The 23053-nt window shown below is 45.6% G+C and overlaps 1 protein-coding gene across 2 annotated transcripts in view; it reads left to right on the top strand.

Moving 5' to 3' along the window:
- The first annotated feature begins 6412 nt into the window (after window positions 1-6412).
- LOC147115881 (vesicle-associated membrane protein 3-like) overlaps window positions 6413-23053 on the top strand; it is a 179393-nt gene continuing 162752 nt past the window's right edge. Inside the window, exon 1 of one of the 2 annotated variants that reach the window (XM_085990523.1) lies at window positions 6413-6641. In XM_085990523.1, the coding sequence (XP_085846649.1) occupies window positions 6640-6641 (2 nt within the window). In that variant the 5' untranslated portion in view covers window positions 6413-6639. The remainder of the gene's footprint in view (window positions 6642-23053) is intronic. The other variant, XM_085990524.1, reaches the window with a different exon arrangement.

A 23053-nucleotide genomic window follows, 5' to 3' on the forward strand; every position in this document is an offset into this window, starting at 1 on the left:
AAAGTAGTCCATCTTCTTAAGGTAGTTCTCTTAAGGTGGTACAGGTTACATACACCACAACCTGGACCTTACCAAGTCGCTCTCGGGCTGGAGGAGCGTTATTTAAAGGGGACTGGTGTGGTTTAAAAGCGGCAGCCATTTTTGGTGCACAACTTCCTCGAGAGCTACAAAGAGTTGCTGAGCTGCACACTGAGAGCCATTTGACCACTGAGCCAGCGCAGGCAGACGACCTTCAGCCTTCTGACCATCACCTTGCTGTTGGTGAGCCTTGACAATGGGGAACCTTCCTGTGGGCACTTATTATGGGGGCTGCATTGGAGGGGAACGTCCTGCTGCTGAATCATCTGGAAAGGGCACTGAGACGCTGGGAGAAGGGGGGCGGGCATGGCCAGACGGAGGAGGGCCAACAGACGTCGCCACAGCAGACCTTACGCTGACAGGGTTTTCTGACAGCAGTTTTCCGACATGAACATGCTGGCGGAGCAGTGTGTCAGAAGGCTGTGATTTAGAAAGGAGGTGGTGACTGAGCTGTGCCAACTGCTTCAGCCAGATCTGCAGCCTCAGATAAGGTGCAGGACATCTCTGTCGGTGGCTGAGAAGATGCCTGCTGGCCTGAACTTCTACGCGAGCGGCTCTTCTCAGGCTGCGCATCAGAGGCTGATCAGAAGTAGCTTCTAGGCCCCTCTCTCGGAATGCTTGCTGCCATTCCAAGACCAGGAATGGAACCGGTCTGATACCCCCAAGCCTGTGAAGGGCAAGATGCATGTAAATAGCAGGCATGGCCATTGTAAATGAAGAAAGTGTTTCATTACACAAAATGTGGTTCCTTCAAACATGAGAAAGCTATGGCAACAGAAAGCAAAACTAATACACTGACACATAATTGGCTCTCACACCTGGGAGACTGTCCAAAACATAAACCACATTCCGACCATCTTCCTTGGCCTTGATTCCACTGCGCCAACCAAAGCATCCAATGCCCCATCACTGAGGCATTCCTCCCTCTGCCTCACCCTTTCCATGTCTTGCTAGGCTGGCGCGCCACAGGTAGGCTCCCACCACTTTGAAGGCCTACGAGGCAGTGAGTGTGTCTGGTGATGCCAATTGACCTGCCCCTTTAAGAGCTGGCCGGCGCCAGTGTGTCTCAGGGAAAGTGATTATTGACAGCACCCTCGCTGCGCCCCGCTGCCGCGAAATTGGGTTGCGCCGCCGGGTTAGCGCCTTAAGAGTAGCGTGCAGCACCTGATTTAGCGCCGCAATCACCTTTAGGGGCGCTGCAACCCAATATTGCGCTAGGTGGCGCTGAATTGCGCCTGGCGCTAAACTTTGCGCATCGCCAGGACTAGCGCCCCAAACGCGGCTAAACCGAATTTCTAGGCCTTAGGCCTAGAAATTCAGTATCGCCACGTTTGTTGCGCTACAGCATGGCGTTCGCTAACTTTTGCGCCCGGCGCAACTTAGCGCCACCTTCGCCGATATTCAGTTGCATCGCCCCAAGAGGTTTCTGCTGCGCTAAAGCAGGCGATGCATAACTATCATTAGGCGCTAAGCCGGCGAACCGGGGCGCAAACACCGAAGGCGGGTGCAGCGCAGGTGCGGCGAGTTGCTCATTGAGGGCAGACAGTCAGGCGCCGGTCAGCACTTAAAGGGGGAGGGTGGAATTGCTTGGCTGCCACGCCCTGCACACTGCAGCCCTAAGGCAAGGCCTGAACACTGCTTCTGGAACAGCTCCACGCCCAGGAGAATGGAGAAGGCCAGGGAGAGAGCGCAGCGCTTCGGCGAGGGTGACCTGAGGCTGCTGGTTGGCGCAGTGGACCGCAGGTGCCATATCCTCTTCCCTGAGGGTGGCAGGAGGCTGCTGCCCGCCGAATATTGGCAAGCATGGAGGGATGTGGCAAACCGGGTCACGTCCAATAGCATGGTTGGCAGGACACCAACCCAGTGCCGGAAAAAATTCAACGACCTCACTCGGGTTGTCAGGGTGAGTACCCTTTCCAGTATCCTCCTCATCCCTGCATGTGCACCTCACTTTATGGCCAAACAGGTCTGAAAGCCCTAATGGCCAGCCCTCATCCAGCAGCTATGGGACTGTCATGAAAAGCACTTGTGCAATCAGGACTTTAGTCACTGTCAGGGCTATTCGACCATGGGAGGCAGTGCGGGCAAGATCAGGACTTTAGACACTGTCAGGGCTAATCGAACATGGGAGGCAGTGCGGGCAAGATCAGGGCTTGACACTGTCAGGGCTAATCGAACATGGGAGGCAGTGCGAGCAAGATCAGGGCTTGACACTGTACTTAGAGGTGGTCCTTTCTCTTGCAGGCCAAGCTGGCACATAACAGAAGACAGCAGCGACAGACCGGGGGAGGCCGTCCTGACCTGAAACAGCTGAGCGACCTCGAGCAGCGAGTGGAGCGGATCATGGCAGGCCGGCTGAGTGGCCCCGTCGCCACTGGAGATGCTGACCCTGTTCTGGGCACCAATGGTAAGGTCATCACCTTTTTGACCTCTCCCTTTCCACTTGCGCCTCACACCAGCATCCTTTGCCACTATCGAACCAATGCAGTGCACAGCAGCACTCATGCCTCCCTCCCTGCCACCCTGTCCTCACTCTAAAGCAACTCTTGTGCCTCCCTGCTTTCAGATGGTGACTCGCCAGGTGAGGAGGCGGCCCCTCAAGCTGGCACTGTGTCCGAGTCAGACATAGAGGAGGAGGAAGAAGAAGCCAGCCCATCAGGGACACCCTCAGCCGAGGCAGCCCATGGCCATGATGGTGACACGTCTTCCCTGGAGGGGAGCAGGGGGTAAGGGTCGGAGGATAGTGAAGCTCCGGGGACCAGCGGGCTGCAGCAACGCGGGAGGGGTGGGGAAGCTCGGCGGTCTTCTCCCCGGAGGGTGAGTGCGGCCTCCAGTCCTGCTACGGTGAGCGCAGAGGAGGTGCGGTTCCTAGCGGAAATGGGCGCCCAGGCTGAGCGCAGGCACACTGAGCTCATGGCTGCAGTGGCAAGGATGCCTGACTCCATAGAGTCACTGGCAAGGAGTGTGCAGGAATTTGGGGCAGCACAGGCCAGGAGTCTGCAGGACGTCGCGGCAGCACAGGCCAGGAGTCTGCAACAATTCAGTGCAGCACAGGCCAGGAGTCTGCAACAATTCAGTGCAGCACAGGCTAGGAGTCAGCAGGACTTCGCTGCTTCACAGGCGGCTTCTAGCCAAATGCTCAGTCGTGCCGTGCATTCACTGGCTACTGTCATGCAGACACAGACCAGGGCCACACGGGCACTAACTGCTGCCACACTCACTGGATCGGCCAGGCATCGTCGGGGCACTCGCTGTGCCGCAGCAGCCCAGCAGTCTGTGCCTCAGCAGATTGCTGCGCATGCTGCAGTGCTGGCCCGTGCGCGTGCCAATGTATCAGCCGACCAGGGAGTGCCTGTGATCTGTCAGGTTGGCAGCATTCCTGCAGCCAACACTGTCACTCCTCCATTGCAGCTGCCACCAGCTGTTGGACAGACTGCTGCCGCCCAAGCAGAGTTGGAGCAGTCAGCAGCCGGCCCCTCCAGGCCCAGAGCTGGTCCAGGCCGACCCCCAAGGGCATCTGCCGTCTCACCATCTGACCCTCAGCAGCCTTCCCCCAGCCTTGCTGCAGCCACTGGGGTCCCATTGAGGAGGAGCTGCAGGGCGGGTAGGGGCCAGTCACGGAAGCGAAACGGATCACCCTCGCAGGGGAAAAAGTAGAAGGTGTGGCCAAATGTTTTGTTTTACTTATAAAAGCCGAGACTGGTATATTTGTTGCATATTTAAAGGCTGAGACTGGTGTATTTGTTTCATATTTAAAGGCCGAGACTGGTATATTTGTTTTACTTGTAAAGGCCGAGACTGGTGTATTTGTGTTTTTGGGGGGGGTTTCTCTCCATTAGTTTGTCATGTGGGAAGGGCACAGAGGTATCAGTGAAAAATTTTCTTAAATCGCACTGTCCATGCTTTCTTTTGGAAGTCCTGGTTGCCCTGCTCGGCTGAGGGCTTGTGGAGTGGCTACATTCATCTTCTGCCATTGGCACAAGCCATTCCCTGAGAGGGGGCCTAGAACCGACTTGCAATAAGCCACCGACGGGCGGCCCTTGCACTTTCTGCCTCCCTCCTGTGCTGGTCCTCCTCCTCCTCTGGTGGCCCTCCAATGTCTGCTGGTAGTGGCTGAGTTCTGCGGATAGCCAGGTTGTGCAGCATGCAGCACACGACAACGAAATGGGAGACTCGCTCAGGCGAGTACTGTAGGGCTCCCCCGGAACGATCCAGACAGCGGAACCGTTGCTTCAGCACGCCGATTGTTTGCTCAATGATGTTCCTGGTTGCTTGATGGCTGTCATTGTATCGCTCTTCAGCAGGGGTGCTGGGCGCACGGAGCGGGGTCATCAGCCAGGTGCACAAAGGATAGCCTTTGTCCCCGAGAAGCCATCCTCGTGGGTGAGGCTGGGCCTCGAACATGTCTGCCACAGAAGTCTGGCGCAGGATGAAGGCATCGTGGCTGCTGCCTGGAAAGCGGGCATTGACAGCTAGGATGAGCTGCCTGTGGTCACACACCAACTGCAGGTTGAGCGAATGGTAGCCCTTCCGGTTGCAGTAATCCTCGGCATTCTCTAGAGGTGCCCGCAAAGCCACATGCGTGCAGTCAATGGCGCCCTGCACCATGGGGAAGCCCGCTAATGCTGCAAAGCCCATTGCACGCTGTTGCTGCTTGTCAACGGTCATGGGGAAGGAGATAAACCGACGTCTCCTTCTGAAAAGGGCATTGGTCACCTGGCGGATGCAGCAATGTACCGCAAACTGGGAGATGTTGGAAATGTCCCCAGTAGCGGATTGGAAGGAGCCGGTGGCATAGAAGTTGAGAGCCACCGTCACCTTCACTGCCACCGACAGAGACGTCCTGCTCCTCAGCTGTGGCTGCAGATCTCCGCGAAGCAGTTGGCAGATCTCAGTGACCACCGCCCTTCTGAATCGCAGCCTCTGAACACACTGCTCCTCAGACATGTTCAGATATGAGAACTGCTGGTGGTATACCCTGGGTGGGTAAGGCCTCCTTTGCCGACGCCTGTTGCCCCTTCTCTGTCTGGCCATGACTAGCACTCTCTCACGGCGTCTCTGAGCCCTTTGAATGCAATGGAGAAGCCCAACGTTTCCACCCATTGCAGCCCCCATTATATGTTTCCAATCAATGCTATGACTCTGAAGTTAAAGACAAGTGCAAAGCTGTGGCCAGAAGCCACAAGTACCTGTGCGAGTGTTGAGCCAAACCAGAAAGCTCTCTACCTTTGTCTCTCTCCAAAGATCCGCCTCTCACAAAGAAGGAGTGGTGCAAAATGGCTGCCATTTATACTGCAGGAGGAGTCCCCTTTAATTAGCGCCCCGCAGCGACTGGGAACCGTTCCCCTCTACCAGTCGCTAGGGGCGCCAGGCGCACAATAGGCCGGCGCCACAGAATTTCCGGTTTGGGTCGCACAAAGGGCGCTGCACCATGAAATGATGTCAGGATCTGCGCGCGCAGCTGAGTGCGCGCAAAGGTTTTGCGCCGCCGCTAAATCTTAACTGAAGTTCACGAGAGGTGCAGATCGCGCTGTGCCCGGGCGCTAGCCGCTTAGCACCCCACTTCTCCTCCTAAGGCACTAGCGGCTGGCGCAAACAACTGAATTTCTAGTCCTTAGCCTCTATTTGTCTCAGAAACTCTTTATTTGACTCTTAGTCTCTATTTGTCTCTGAGACTCTTTATTTGACTCTCTCTCTGAGTCTCTATTTGATTCACTCTTTCTGAGTCTCTTTGCCTCCCTCCCTCTCTCTCTCTGAGTCTCTTTATCTGCCTCTCTCTCTCTCTCTCTCTCTCTCTCTTTGCCTCTCTCTCTCTCTGTCTCTCTGAGTCTCTTTATCTGCCTCTCTCTCTCTCTCTCTCTCTCTCTCTCTCTCTTTGCCTCTCTCTCTCTCTGTCTCTCTGAGTCTCTTTATCTGTCTCTCTCTCTCTCTCTGTCTCTTTATCTGCCTCTCTCTCTCTCTGTCTCTCTCTCTCTCTGAGTCTCTTTATCTGCCTCTCTCTCTGAGTCTCTTTATCTGCCTCTCTCTCTCTCTCTCTGAGTCTCTTTATCTGCCTCTCTCTCTCTCTCTCTCTGAGTCTCTTTGCCTCTCTCTCTCTCTGAGTCTCTTTATCTGCCTCTCTCTGAGTCTCTTTATCTGCCTCTCTCTCTCTCTCTCTCTGTCTCTTTGCCTCTCTCTCTCTCTGAGTCTCTTTATCTGCCTCTCTCTCTCTCTCTCTGAGTCTCTTTATCTGCCTCTCTCTCTCTCTCTCTCTCTGTCTCTTTGCCTCTCTCTCTCTCTGAGTCTCTTTATCTGCCTCTCTCTCTCTGAGTCTCTTTATCTGTCTCTCTCTCTCTCTGAGTCTCTTTATCTGTCTCTCTCAGTCTCTATTTGTCTCGGAATGACTATTTGACTCTGCATCTGCGTTTTATTTTTGGCTCCGCCGCCAGGAGCCGAACTACCCGGATCACTGACGTCAGGCGGCTGTTGAAAAGCCATCTTTGTTGCGAGCTGAGGGACGGAGCAGTCGGGAGAATCCTGTTGAATATCCGGAAACTCGAGAGAGAAAGAAAAAAAACCAAAATGTAAGTACAATCAGCAGGAGACCAAGAAAGAGATAGAGAGAGGGGGAGGGGGGCTGGCAGTCAGCCAACACTATAACACTGGGACAGATATTGATCTCCGCCTGACTTGCTGTCCTGTGCAATGTATAGATTGGGTGATCATGTAGTTTCCAGGTGAAGAAGCTGCTGTCCTGTTGCATTAGTGCTGAAAGACAGGGCTGCAGGAGTGAAGCGGTGTCTGCAGTTTCCAGGTCAGTTTCGACTCAGTTGCCCAGCTTCTGGAAGATTGTGTTTCAGGGAATGAAGAGCTGTTGGATGTGTGTTGCAGACAAGTTGTGATGATGCTGAGACCCCTCTCCCTGGTGAAAGTCAGAGAGAGCGAGAGATAAAAAAAGCAACACGTTTCCGGGGCGAAGCAAAGTAAAAATAGTTCCGAGATGAGGCGCTCTTTCAGCACCAGGCAGCCGAGCTGAATGCTGCTTTTCATTTACTTCTGAATGTGGCTGCATCACACACACGGCATCGGCAGGATGAATGTTTAATATCTGGTGTCACTGACACCCCGTGCAGCCTGGCAGGGCGCCGTATTATCTGCACACACTCAGAGGACGTGCCCAGAAACTGATCCCTCCCCACTTTCGGACTGGAAAGAAAGCAGAAATTGGGTTGCGATGGGTGAAGCTTAAAGCTGGAACGCTTTAACCGTGCATTGAATCCCAAAGGAATTGAGCTTAACTTCGGGAAATAAATAGCGTGGTCCCTATGGGAGAGCTCGCTCCCCACAAACTAAATATGGAAATTGTGTGACAGATGTTTATAACAAAATGGCGCTATTAATAGAATCAGATTTAGCTAATATGTGTGATTAAAGCATTTGATTCAAATGTTAGTGTATTCTTAAATCTACGCCCCTATCAGGTACATATCTATCCGAGATCGTTGTTTGCATAAGTGAGGGGTCTTTACTGCTCAGCATTAGGCTAACAGACACCAATATTTTACTCAAGAGTGACTTGTTTTGGTACCAAATTGACTTTGGGTTACCTTTCTCACATGTTTATCTATTAAACACAACCACTTTTAATGGAAACATTCTGATGGTTTCTTGTAATTTTACCCGAAACCGATGAATATTTAAAAGGGAAATTAATTGTAATCATTTAAAATAAAATTGTGTATTTTTTTTCTGAATATAAAATTAAGGTGCACCTAACTAAACTTTGCAATTAGGGCCCAGTCCTTTTAGAATATTAGATACATTATTTTTTATATCTGCACATAATTGAACGTTACCTTTGAATTCTATTTCTGTACCAAGAATGTGATTCTTGAAAGTCCCCCCCCCCCCCCAATAATCCCATGGGCACTGGTGGCCCTTATGCACTTCACCCAAGTGGTCATACTTCATGCGTGTTTCTAGATGGTGATTGGTGGCAACTGTGGAGAGGATCATAACGGCATCTGATTCAGGCCCCGCTCAACATGCACATGTTCCAGCAGGGATTGCTGGACAGTAATCTGGATTGTGAACTGTGGCCCATTTTTCCCTCTGTGGGCCAAGCATTCTGGCACCAATCGTAGTGGCCCACCTGCTGCTCTGGTTGAGGTCAACCAACTTGGCACAGGCCAATAATTGAACATGGGTCCTTCTTGTTGGTGAGACTTGTTGCCACACCACACTATGTACATTTACCAACTAAACTGTGGCGAGGTGAAGGATGAAACGTATTTCTCTCTACATACCTATGTAAGTACGTGGTAAGTACAGCGGAACATTTTGAGAAAATAACAAGTTGTCACATGATGTTTATTGATAAGATACAGTATATTTCAAATATTCCTTTAAATGAATAATTATGCACCTATTAATCATATTATGTGTGCACCAGTCACACTCCAGAAATCAGACTTTATTACAGTTTCAAAACAATCTACTTTTAAATAAATAAGAAAGCCAGCCATTGGCCTGGAACCTGAAATTTACCACTTTCCAACCTGCAGTTAATGTTTGGCTGACTTCACCTGTATTTACCTGACAGCAATTACACTGTGTTGCTTGAAACGGCCATGGCTCCATATTGGCAGTAGAATGAATGCATTGTGCCTTACATGGTATAATTCTGCTACCCTTTATAAAACAATGTATTAACTAACTTACCATGAGCATTGCCATGGGAGGCCCAAGAGCATTCTAATAATAGCTCAGTTAACCTAGTCAGTGGAAATATTATTCAAATTAGAAAAGTAGGAAATGAGACACCACTTAATGTGATGCCGTTAACTTTATTTCTTCAAGAAGCAAACAGAAAAATTCATTGTGACTTGTATTAAAGTTTCAAGGAGAGAAGGCACACAATATATGAGACTGTTGGCCACCATCCCAGAAGTACCTGCTGCAACAGGCATGAGAGGAGGTAGCTAAAACAGGCAACACCAATCAGCCACCACAGTCACAATATTGCTGACACATGCACGCCCTCAGAGTGCACAGCTCAAGGAGGCATAGGACCACCAGCATACTAGCAGGTTAACCATGAAACTGCAGCCAGCGTTTACTCCTCCCACATAAGAATCACTTAGAAGGATTGATAGATTAGGTGGCACACATCTGAAACAAAACACAAGCACCAAGGGGTAGCATCAGCTCAAGCTGCCAACATTCTGAAAGCACGTAATGAAGGAAGTGAATGAGCTGCACCATTGTGCTGAGTATTTATTTGTCAATATAGCAGGAGCCCAGCATAAGATGACAATAGACGGAAATGAAGAACTGAGTGTGACAGTGTAAAGGCAGATTGCACATAATTACTTGGCAGAAGTGCTTTGCCTCTTTCAGAAATTATGTAGATGTACCACTCCTGGATAGGTATCTGGAATAAGTGCGTAGCATAGAGAGATTACTTCCTGCAAATTCCTCATTGGCATTTTCACTTGATGTCAGGTGGCACATGTGTCGGCCATGAGCATTACTGTTCTTTCTTGTTCTGCCCTCCTCTGCAAAATTCAGTACTAGTGGAGCACTAAGTGTAGTCCCTATAGTGGCTAAAAATTTAAATCCACTATCCTTTAAAATGAAGACTCTAGTTTTCTCAGTGCAGCTTCTCCCTCAGCACCTGTTCTAGCTAAGCAAGATTAATGCACCAACAATACATTTGGTGAGACTCCCTTAAGTATTCAATCTGACCCTTTAATTGTCGTAATGTGCTACATAAGTGCATTCGTACTCTGTGCCTTTCCACAATTTAGCGTAAGGAAATGTACAGTAAGTGAGCATTGTGCTTCACGTCTGACATTGCTCTCATCACTAATTTGCTGTTGGTGTAAAGCTTTATGCCAACAATAGTTCCTAGGCTATTGCTAAAGTAAACTTAATTACTTTGTAGTTTTTAATATTATTTACTATCACCTAGTTATTTACAGTTTGGTATTGATTTGATCTGACACATGCATGCATGCACTGGGAGCCAATTAATGTCATCACTGAAACTAACAGGAGAACAAAAACAGTACCTTGCTGTTTCTAATCACCAAAAGGCCGAGAATTATTTATGCTATGGGGAGTTTAATATGCTGTGATTTCCAGTTACATTTTAGAAGCAACTCCAGCAGAGATAGTAATTGCTTCTAAGTGAGTAAGAATTATATGATTGTAAGATGTAGGAGAAAGAAACAGCCATTCAGTTCACTCCGCTATATTTGACAAAGCCGGTCAGGGCATTTGCAATTTTATTTATCTTGATTATGAGTCCCTACCCTCCACTTCCTGTTGCAAATTGTATGTTTGTTTTTCGTGTAATTTTCTCCTCTCGTCTCCCAAAGGAAATGACTCTTCCTAGTGTGCAATTCCACAGGCACCAGCAGCTCTCAATATCTTGTCCAAGTTCCATTTGTTGTGTTGAGCCTAGATAGTGGAGTATCAACAGCAAATTTGACTGTGGAGGCATTAGTGCTGAGTCCAATCCTGTCCTAATCCAACATTCAAATGTGCAGTTTTGAGCTGGGGCTACTTTAAAGCAATTAAGAGCAGGGACCTTGGGTGATCCATTCTCCAATTATAAGCCGCCTTTCGTTATATCAGCTGACATCAGCTAACTCAACATGGACTGAGAATTGAAGTGAGTCTTGTGATCTTTTTGTCTCAGTACCACACTAGCCACTACATTTACCCTCCAACCCTTATTGGCCAGTTTTTTTAAACATGTGCTTGTGGTGGGAAGCCTTGTCCCAGTGGTCATGCATATTTGGGAATTCATATATGGCCCTGAATTTGCGGTCGGAGGCTTCCCACGGGGAAATGTCTCCGATCCACAAATAAAATGCATGCGTACCTGGTGGTCTGGGAGGTATGGAGATTCACGGTCCTGGGCCTCTCCGGGTACCCGTGGGTAGAGGCCCATGTACCCCAGGGGTGCCCCTGGGACCACATGGGCCGGCCCAATGAATGAAAGAAGGGAATCCCCATTCATGCTTATGGGGATTCCATATGTACGGAAACCCCATAAGCATGAATGGGAATAACCCAAAAAATACATGTACACATCAAATAAATAAAAAAAACTTTCATATTTTAAATTAATTAAAATGCCATTTAATTAAATATTTAAAACAAAAATTTAATTTTTTGAAAAATACATTTAAATGTTTTAAAGGGGCTAAAAATAAACTTACCTAATTGCACAGGTTTTTTAATGTACAAATGATTGAAAAAAAAATATTTTAATGTTTTTTGAAACTCTTATGCTGGTAAAAGCAGACATTACTTGCGTGAAAACCCAGAACTTGCAGGGCCCTAACGGACCCTTTGGGGCCGCAAATTGTGGGGCCATAGCATGCTGCCCACAATCTTCCATCTCTCAATTTTAATTTGTAAAATCATCGCTTTTTTTTTGTAGGCTTCAACTGAGGCAACATTTGCTGCACTAGTTGGCAACTACACAAGTTGAGAACCTTAAGTTTGAAGAAGTGACTAAAATTTTATGTTAGTTTTTGGTTTCCTTATCTTAAAATCTTATCCTCCAGGTCTCATCTGGCCTTTTTCCAAGGAAATAATTTTACTGTCCTCAGACTTTACAGAACTCAGAGATTTAATATCTGGATCATTATTATTTCCTTCTCTGCAAGAGTCACTAAAATGCAAAATGGGTGAATGTTCAGCTTTTTTTGTGCAAAGTAGTTCAATATTCATCCATGTTGTGCTTCTGTTTGTTGTACTGAAGCAGACCTCGATAATATAGCTCTTCAGCCTCATTGCTATGTTTTGGCAGCATTAGAAGGCTGCCAAACTGGAATTCATGAATTAAAAGAACAGCCTGTGTACTTTTTGAACATAAATCATAAATGTGAAACCTAAGGGTCTGATATGCCTGTAAAAACATTCTCAGAATCTCTTAATACAGCAAGTCTCCTGTGGCATTACTCACTGCAAAATTAGAGGATGTGCTATTTTATAAGGACAAAAGCAATATACAATAATAACGTACAATGTATTATTCTGCTGCTAACGTACAATGTATTATTCTGTCCCTTTTAAGGCTTCAAGGTTTAATTGCTGTATGTAGGGACCTCCGAAGGTCAGTTCGAAACTAATTCCTCTTGGGCACATTCTGAGGAAGGTGATTGTTTCTCTGTAGAATGGAGCTGGTTGTAAACCCCTGACTCCTCGCCAAGGCCAGAAAAATCAACAGGAAATTAGTAACGTTCTTGTTTTTAAAAAAAGTTTTGCATTATTAATAAAGTGTGATACTTTGAAGTCTGAAGTATGATGGACTCAATATTTTAATAAAAATACAGACTAAAGGGGATTAGGTGGCAAGATTTGTTAGCACACTGTACAGTCACCTCTGGAATTTGTATTTGAACACACCTCACAATGATCAAATGAAAGTCTCCCACTTGTAATAGTCCTAATTCAAATGAATTTAATCAGTCTCAACAGATTGTGAGCCCACAGCACAAAAATCCCTATTACTTAAAAGATTTTGCCAATAAATTGGCAATCTCACAAGTATAATATGAGCCCTTTTCTGAGTTTGGTCACAAAGCATGTTGCTGGGGCAGAGAGAGAGCTTTAATCTCCATCTGACCTGTGAGGCACCTGATCTGGATAGTGACAAAAATGGGTAAAATATTCCATTACTCAGCACTGACATTCTTCATCTTGTGCACAAATAAAATCATTGACAAATAAATGTAAATTTACAAGATCAAAGTTTTTCTTTTGTGATATTAATTCTTTTCATAACAGTCACCATTTAGGTTTGTGATGCAGTCTGTATATTGTTGCCTGGAAATTGGTTTGCACCTGAATTGGGCCATGGCCCATGTGCAGCATACGCTACACTTGCCTAAAGAGGTTGATGGCAATACCACTGCAAATGGGTCCACTGGACACATTTGTATGTTACCAGCGAACTACAGCTGTCAGTCGTGGTCCAAAAGGCAGTTCGCCAGTTGCGGAGTGGGGAGAGGAGAAAGATTGGCCGGCTGGGACGCTGGCTGAGGGCATAAGGTAAGTCTGGGTCTGGGAGACGAGTGCATGCGGGCTGTTATCAGCCCTCAGTTTCAGTGTGGAGCCGGAAGGAACAATCCTGCTGCTCCTGGCTCCACATTCAGGTAAGCAAAAAACCTTTAGCTTATCTTTTGGGTGGCAGCCTCCAGTGGTCCCTTTAAGGACTGCTGGTATGGCTGCTGTGAGTTTGAGAAAATTGACTGGAGCCTGCACTGTGTATGCTGCAGTCAGTTGCCAACGAATTATGCAAAGAGACCTGAAATGGGCGTTGGCCCCCGATTTACATAACACCAGCTTCCAGCTTCAGGCAGGCACCATAGTTGCCTACTGAGGGTCCTAACCAATATGACGAGCAGCACATTTTTGTTGCGAACTGAGCCTGCACACGCCATGTTGGATCCTGCAGCACCTGTTTTTCGCTCGATCGAATTTCTAGGCCATTGTCTTCTAACAGGAAGAAAATGTTTAATTAAAAACAATATATCTGTTGCATTGTCTACTGCTGGGTAACAATAGTACTCCATACATCACGCAAAGCATAACAGGCAGTAGGACTCTGTTAAAGGCAGTAATGCCTTCAAGAAATTTAGATGACACAATAAACAGTCTACCAGATGCATTTTAGTTCATATCAGTCTATAATATTAAAATCTAGCATCTATACACACTTCAGACTGGATTTTGCCAGCACCGAGGAGGCGGGTATGGAGGCGGGACTGCCGGGAAAGGTGCAGGATTTGGGGGCAGGTGGCAAACCTGCCCCCAACCTGCCTCTGTGCCCTCTTGCCAGGAGACGGGAAGCTGTCCTGCCCCGGGTCCTGTCTCCTCGAGGCGGGAAAGGGATTAAAGCCTATTAACTGCCTGTTAACAGGCAGAAAATAGGATTATCCCTATTTTTAGCTCCAAAGTGCAGGCTTCCCAACCTCGGAGAACACCGTCAGGGTGTAGGAGACGAGAAGGAGGTCTGTGGGAGTCGGAGGGGTCTGAAAGTGAGATGTAGAGGTGAGTGATGGGTGCAAGTGTGGAGTGGTAATTATGTAAGGTGAGTGTTAAGTGTTATAAATGTTCACTTACCTTTGTTTCTGCCTACACCCTTCAGCCGCTGTGGATCCGGAGTCCGGACATCTTCATTGTAGATTTCACAGACTGGCTGTTGGATCCTCTGAACCAAAAGCCAGGTGATTTCTGCAAAGTTGAAAGGTTTGATGAGTCCTGAACACAAGGACTCATCAAGCTACACAGAATGTCAGTGTTTGACAGCTTCACAGAGCTGTCAAATGCTGACATTTCTTCTTTCAAGAAATCTTGACAGATGGCACATCAGACGTTTACGTGCTCTGTCACTGGCTTCCCCCAAATTGGCCTGCTGAGCCTGCTGGTCAATCAGGGGAAAATCCTGCTGGTTGGCCAGAAGCTGATGGAGGCGAGATTGAAAGCTGGCAAGCAGCAGTCCTGCCTCCAAAAGCTTCCCATTGACAAAATCCAGCCCTTCGTGTCTGCAAAACCTTATTTCCTGTTGTCACGTTTTTGATACATATTTGTGTCATTTTTTCCATTATAAATTCCTACGTCCACATTTACAATGAAAACTGCTCATGTAAACTTATTTTCAAGCCTCCCATCCCGCAACTGCTTCTGGGACACCCCCCTTTTTAACTGCCCCCTCTTGTCTGTGAGGCTCCTCCCAAGTCTCTTATACCTTCCCACCTACCCAATATCAGCATCCTAGCAATTTCATCTATATTTTGGCTGTTCCAGCCTGCTCATTCCACATCAGCAAATGTATCACACACGTAATGGAAGAGATTGGAATGCTGTGCAGATGGAGATAGACTAGGCTGCGAGAGAGTGGTCATTGTTCAAAAACAGGTACAGGAAAACATTCCAGAATATAAATGCTGAGACAGAGCAAAGGCAGGACATACAGGTTTTTTAAAAAATCAGGAAATATGCAAATGTCCATAAAATCTCTCAGAAAAAGAAAAAGAAATTGTAAGACAGAGAAATGTTGGGCAGACATATTGCTGGAAAGAAATACCAATACCACATACAGACAGAAATTAAAAACCGATATGGGAATGAGAGATCGATGAAAGAAAGACAGCCAGCCATAGGGCTAAAATATCAGGGTAGAGAAAATCACAGAAAGAGAGAGTTACAGATCAGGGCAAACAGAGAGAGACAAAAAACAATACTGGACATAAGGAAAGATCAGACTGACCAATCAAGAGACAGAAAGAAACATTGGGGGCAAAGTGAGACAAGTCAGGGGAGAAAAAGTCAGATACAGGGGACAGAGAATAATATAAACACAAAGATCAAGGTTACCCAGGAATTTCGGTGAGCCTCACCACAGGAGATCTATTAGTATTTACAGTATACTACAATTCAATCTTTTGCCTCCTTTTTGAGTTTTATTGTTCGAGTTCATAATTTTCCAGTCTGTTGCCAATTTTTCCATGCTCCCACTGTCTGCCACCATTAGGACACTCACATTTTATTCACTTTACATCACGTGGACAGAAAATAAGTGATGCAAGACTGGGCTGTAATGATAACAAAGACAATACAATTTTTATTGATTTTTAATATTACTACATGTGCTATGATATTAATGGCCTGAATTTTAATCAGGAGGCGGGTTGGGAGCGGGGTTGCTCGGAAGCGGTTGGGAAACCCAGGAGAACAGGTTGGCAGGGCCTGATTTGCATAGGAAACCTCTGTTTCCCACCTGCAGCCAGCTAGATTCAGAGGCAGGCTGGCTGCAGGCCTGGGGCACTAGGCCGCAGAGAGGAGGGAGGGAGGGATCGCGCGGGAGCCGTGGGGGGGGCGCAGTGGTCAGGGGTGGGCCAGAGAAGCGGGAGGCGGTCAGGACCAATCGGGCCAGAGGAATGGTGGGGTGGTTCGGGACCGATCAGGGGCTGGAAGAGCAGGGGGGAGGGACCGATCAGGTGCCAGAGCGCCTGATTGGGGGGTGGGGGTGGGCGGGGTTAGAACTGATTGGGGACCAGAGCGGCTGATATGGGGCCGGAGGAGTCGGGGTGGGGGGGAGGGGGGTGAGGTGAGGACTGATCTGAGGGCCGGAGGAGCAGGGCGGGGCAGGGTGAGCATCAGAGGAGGGGTGGGGAGGGGGGCTCTGGGTATCATTGGGGGGCCGGAGGAGCATGTGGGGGGTAAGGCCATGTGGGGTGGATCAGAAGCCTGGAGGGGGAAGGGGGATCAGTGGCTTCGTTGGGGGGCGGGGTTTTCCGATCATGGGGGTGGGTTAGGCAGGGACGCTGGATCCAGGAGGTAAGTGTAAACGCTGGATCCAGCAGTCCTCACTACTTTAGCTGGCGGGTTTCATGAGGCCTGCAAAACCCGACCAGCTACAGTTAATTTTAAAATGGAGTTTAAATCTGAGACACGGCAGCCTCATTATAATATTTAATGGGGTGACCCGCCTTCTGGGAGCGGGATGGCTGCTTGCCACCCCCATCCTGCCTCCATTAAAACTGGAAGTGGGCGGGTTGGTGGCGTGTTGGGGTTAGGATTCAGATTTTTAACACTTTAACTTCCCACCTGACCCCAACCCACCTGTTTTTCTGGGTTAAAACTCCCCCCAATGTGTGCACTGAATTACTCAAATAGCTCAGTTGTTAAATGTTGTCAAGTTTGAAACTGAGATTAGGAGAGTCTTGGACCTGATCCTTGATCTGCACCGAGTTTGCTGACCTTGGTCAAGGAATTGGTGGAATCCTACATTTGACCATTGTGCTCCTGGCTCAGAAAAGGAAGAATCATCTTGGGTTCCCAGTTTTGATAGGTATCCAGTAATTTCTGCTGGAACATGTGCATTTGTGAACCGTAAAGATGAGGCTAGATCATGACTTGTCCACAGTTTGCCCACTATCTACATTGGCACATGAAGAAAGGCCATTTAGGCAAAGCACAGCAAATCTGTCAGTGCCCCTGGAAAAACATAGAAACATAGAAGATAGGAGCAGGAGTAGGCCATTCGGCCCTTCGAGCCTGCTCCGCCATTCAGTGAGATCATGGCTGATCATCCAAATTCAGTACCCTGTCCCTGCCTTCTCCCCATATCCCTTGATCCCTTTAGCCTCAAGAAATATATCCAATTCTTTCTTCAATATATTTAATGAACTGGCCTCCACCGCCCTCTGTGGCAGAGAATTCCACAGGTTACCTAATGCTAACCAGTACCTTTTAAAAGGGGAGGGAAACCGGTAGTACATGCACCATTGGCTATTGTCAATTGTGTGACTTTAGAAGACAATTATTGCAGTGGCACTAGAAAACTATTATAATGCTTTTTAGATATGATTCACTTCAGGGTGTGCTTATTGTCCTTTGTTCTGTTGTCCTCCACCATGATTCAATATAAAGCATGACTTGCTGGAAATTAATTAATGAACCCCAATAAATCCATTCTGAACAGTGACTCAAAGCTCCTTATACTGGAATGTTCATAACTTGCCTGATATGTTTACTCAGTTAAGTTCATTTTTCATATTCCTGAGCCTCATCCATCAGAGAACTTGTTGCCCTTAACAGCAAGCAATTAGGAAAGCAAATGGTATGTTGGCCTTCATTATAAGACGATTTGAGTGTAAGAGTAAAGACGTCTTACTGCAATTATATAAGGCCCTGGTGAGACCACACCTGGAGTATTGTGTACAGTTTTGGTCTCTACCTAAGGAAGGATATACTTGCCATAGAGGGAGTGCAATGAAGGTTCACCAGATTGGTTCCTGGGATGGGAGGATTGTCCTATGAGGACAGATTAAGTAGACTAGGCCTATATTCTCTAGAGTTTAGAAGAATGAGCAGTGATCTCATTGAAACATACAAAATTCTTACACGGCTTGACAGGGTAGATGCAGGGAGGATGTTTCCCCTGGCTGGGGAGTCTAGAACCAGGGGTCACAGTCTCTGAATAAGGGGTCGGCCATTTAAGACTGAGATGAGGAAAAATTTCTTCACTCAGAGGGTGGTGAATCTTTGGAGTTCTCTACCGCAGAAGGCTGTGGAGGCTCAGTCGTTAAGTATATTCAAGACAGAGATTGATAGATTTTTGAATATTAAGGGAATCAAGGGATATGGGGATAGTTCAGGATAGTGAAGATGAGGTATGAGATCAGCCATGATCTTATTGAATGGCGGAGCAGGCTCGAAGGGCCAAATGGCTGACTCCTGCTCCTATTTCTTATGTATGTTCTTATGTTCTTAATTCATTTGAAGCATGATTTTTTTGTTTCCTGGTGATTGAAACAGAATGAGTATACCTTCACTAAAAACATCACATTTAATAACAGTTTATATTCTACACAACAGGAACAGTTAATCTATTTATTGACATCAGTCTTGAGAATTTAGTGGAAAATTCACTACAATTAATTAAATCCTGGTAAAGCCATATACATTTTGAAAAGGAAAACCAGGCTACTACAGATGGCGGCTGGCTTTCAAATAATTAAGTTCAAAAACAAAAGGCCTGAATTTTACAATGAAGAGAATTTACATTTACAAAAGAAAGCATTACATGCTTCCATACATGTGAAAACTGCTAGTGCATGAACTTGGCTTGTTTTTCTCTTTCATTGGAAGGCTGCTGGTAGTCCTGAGCACAACAAGGTGGATGAGTCACTTATGAGTCATTCAGTTTATCAATGCTTAAAAAAACTAAAATACTTCAAATAAATACATCTTTTCAATTTCTAAAATGGAGTTTTTCAAATTGATGCAAGTGCATGCAAAAATTACAGTATACATTTTTCTTTTTAAAACATAACAATGCAGATTGAATGTAATAAATGCATTTCTCTGATGTGTTGGAGAAAATTATCCGGTCTAAAATAAAACCAGAATTGAACTGTTTTAACACATGATGTGACAGTCTTGCACAATTCAGACAATAGCAAAAAGGTTTATCTGCGTTGTTTATCTGGTACACAAATGCCCATTCAGATGGTCTTTGACTGTTTAGTTATAGATATAAACAAGTTGTCTTTTTTAGTCTTTTTGTTCCTCAGGTGTCTTTTCATCAGTCTGAAAACTATATAGAAGCGATATATAGCCCTTACAAAAAAAATGACAGGTGTTTATCTGTTAAAAAGATAATAATGCGATGTTGAGATACTTTTGGAATTGGAATTAAGTAGACAATAAGTAGATAAGGTTTGCTTGCTACAGAACCTTTCAGTAAACTGTCTTATTTTGTGATTATGGTTGAACAACAGCTCTGATTGCTTCAACATCTTAGCTTGGTGACACAAAATGACTAATAGACTTCCGGAACCTGATGCTCCATTGTCTGTGTGCAATTAACTATTGAAAAGAGGGAACCATATAGCATATATGGTGACTTTAACATTTTATAAAACTGTTTAACAATAATACAGGTTTTAAGAAAAGTGTTTTAATCTTTTATATAGGCACAGAATTTCCTGATAATTAAAGTGCATTTTTAAAATAAACTTTGCAGAAACAGCATCACACATCAATCTCACAGCGAGTGCCATTCAGAGTTGACATGGTCACTGTCGTCACAAAAATAGAAACTGATGCAATAAAATTACAACATAAAATCAGCATCATATATTAACAAAAAGTGGATGCCTTGGACTGATTTCAAGACCATTGTCTAACTCAAGATGGTTAAGCTGTTGAAGCTTTACTCTTGCAATTTATGATGTCGTCTGAAAGTAATAAGCGTTAATTGGATTACTTTCTTGTAATTGTTTCCGCATATCGATTTATTCTATATTTAGTTGGAAAGGAGAATAAAATGTACAAGGGGCTACAGAATACATAATTGGTATGCAATATTATTTTCTCCTCTCATTCCACACAGACATTCTAAATAGATTAGCGCCTCCGGTAAAATAGCAGACAAAGGAATATCATGAATGCAGAAAATGTTTAAGCTAATGTTCAAAGAGCCTAATTTCAAGATGTTTTTGTCTTTTAAATTGAACAACACAGAAATAAATGACACATTCTGTTGCTTTTTCTCCCCCATTCTGTGGACTCCTTGCACAAAAGTTTGGTGATTCCTAATTTCAATAATGTGGTTTATTAGTATTTCTAGGAAAAGTTGATATTTGTTGATTTTGAGCATTTAATAATGTAACTATTATTGGAATTAATAACATCCAGATTTGAAATCATACCTGTTCATACATTACAACCTATTATGGTTTTATTTAAATGATCCAGAAACTGCTACTTGAATCACATTTCTATACTTGGAGGGCATATAAAAGTTATGAAGCTCTGATTTTCACACCAGATCTTGTACGACAGTTGACTAATTGTTTAAAAAATATGAGTTTGCACTACTGCAACAATTTTAAAGCCAACAACTGATGGATCAGTGTTTATGAATGGAACATAGAAAAATAGGAGCAGGAGTAGGCCATTCGGTCCTTCGAGCCTGCTCCGCCATTCAATATGATCATGGCTGATCCTTTGTATGTTGTAAAACAAAGAATTTTTCCAGTTCTGAAATAAGGAATTGGTAAAATGACAAACTAGGCACTCTGACAGATGAGTTGGTTATTGACCTCACTGCAGTATGCTATTAATTTTGTGCATGTACAAGACCACAACCATAACTACAATTAAACCTTCCCTTTAAGGCTTTCTGCTGCACACAGATATAACCAGTGCACTGCAGCCAGCTTCTATTTATTGCATGAACTAAGAAGCTACTGTTACAGCACTGAAGCAGCCTTTGTCAAAGCCACAAATTACATCCTCTGTGACTGTGGTCCCTCCTCGTTCTTCTAGACCTGTCTGCAGGCATTGAAAAAGTTAACTACACCATCCTCCGCCAATGCCTCTCCTCCATCGTCCAACTCTCGCCTGGTTCCATTCCTATCTATCCAGTCGTAACCAGAGAATTGCCTTCAAAGGCTTCTTTTCCCACATTGTTACTTTTGGAGTCCCCCAAGGATCTATCCTTGGCCCCCTCCTATTTCTCATCTACATGCTGTCCCTTGGTGACATCATCCAAAAACACGACGTCAGGTTCCACATGTATGTTGACGGCACCCAGCTATACCTCACCACCAGCTGGCGCGACCCTGCTTATGCCTCTGATTTGTCTCATTGCTTGTCTGGCATCCAGTATTGGATAAGCAGAAATTCCCTCCAACTAAATATTGGGAAAACTGAAGCCATTGTCTTTGGTACCCACCACAAGCTCTGTTCCCTAGCCACCGACTCCATCTCTCTCCCTGTTTGAACCAGACCGTTCGCAACCTTGGCATCCTATTTGACCCTGAGATGAGCTTCCGACCCCATAAACCATCCATTACCAACACCGCCTACTTCCAGCTCCATAACATCACCTATCTCCACCCCTGCCTCAGCTCATCTCCTGCTGAAAACCTCATCCAAGCCTTTGTTACCTCTAGACTCTACTCTTCCAATGCTCCCCTGGCTGGCCTCCCAACTTGGACCCTCCGTAAACTTGAGCTCATCCAAAACGCTGCTGCCTCTATCCTAACTCGCACCAAGTCCTCTTCACCCATCACCCCTGTGCTCGCTGACCTACACTGGCTCTCAGTCCGGCAACGGCTCAATTTTAAAATTCTCATCCTTGTTTTCAAATCCCACCATGACCTCACCCTTCCCTATCTCTGTAGCCTCCTCTAACCCTACAACCCTCCGAGATCTTTGCACTCCTCCAATTCTGGCTTCTTGTGCATACCCAATTTTCATTGCTCCACCATTGGTGGCCATGCCTTCATCTGCCTAAGCCCTAAGCTTCTGAATTCCCTCCCTAAATCTCTCTACCTATCTCTCCTCCGTAAAACCTACCTCTTTAACCAACCTTTTGGTCTCCTGTCCTAATATTTCATTATGAGGCTCAGTGTCAAAATTTGTTTCATATTGCTCCTGTGAAGCACCTTGGGACATTTTGCTGCATTAAAGGTGCTATATAAATGCAAGTTGCTACCAGGCTTTTTTTATTCATTATCAATTACCACATGAAAAATATGGCCCTATGGTTTTGAAAGATTGTGATCATATATATCTTTATCATAAATGAAACTGTTTAACTAGTGCAACAATGAATTAATGATTCAGACTTAACCATGTACTGGATTTAATGATAAATGAGGAAACATCGAGCCAAGTTTCAAGGCTCGTAACTGGATTGAGAGGAAAGCCAGGAATGGTCCATTTCCCTCTCTGGAACCAATGTTAAAGTACCTATTTTCAGTCACTGGAAGGACAATGTCTAAGCAGTTTACTACATTATAAGGAATGATTAAGCTATCTGGTAGTAGTGTTACACAATTTTTTTAATTTGTACTTGGAATACTGATAGCTACACATTCAGTCTTTAACATCTCCACTGAGTGAAACATTAGCAAAATGGTACTCAATGTATTCTGTCCTTTTGCTAATATTTGGATAAATAGAAGTGTTGAGGAACTACTGCACTGCTATGAATGTCTTTTTGGTGTGCACCTGCCAACTCTTATAAAATACTATATGGCGATGAGTGACACAGCATGTTATTGGTCTGATGTATTCTGTGATAAAGTGATAACTATGCAGGTTCTCCTCTGTGATTCCTCTCATGGGTAATTCCCAGCCACACAAATAATATCTGAAGAGATCTTGAGCAGAGGAAGTTAAGGTTAGAAGTCAAGTCATCCCAAATTACTGCCCTTCAGCTCCTAAGGCACCATTTGATTGCTAACTTGGTCATGAATTGGCGTGGGGAAAGTGCCTTCAAGAACAAAGATTTTTTTGAATGGAGAAGGGGCGAATATAAAAAGGGCAAGTTGATTTCTGTCTTTGCTAAAAAAAACTGATTCTTTTCTTTGCCCAGATTTAGTTTGACATTAATAACGTCCAGTAATGCCAATACTCGCGAATTAATCATGAGACACACGATTTATAATTA

The sequence above is a fragment of the Somniosus microcephalus genome, chromosome 6 (genome assembly GCF_052327205.1).
Source record: "Somniosus microcephalus isolate GS21.2 chromosome 6, FLI_Smic_1.0, whole genome shotgun sequence".
In the NCBI taxonomy this organism is placed as follows: domain Eukaryota; kingdom Metazoa; phylum Chordata; class Chondrichthyes; order Squaliformes; family Somniosidae; genus Somniosus; species Somniosus microcephalus.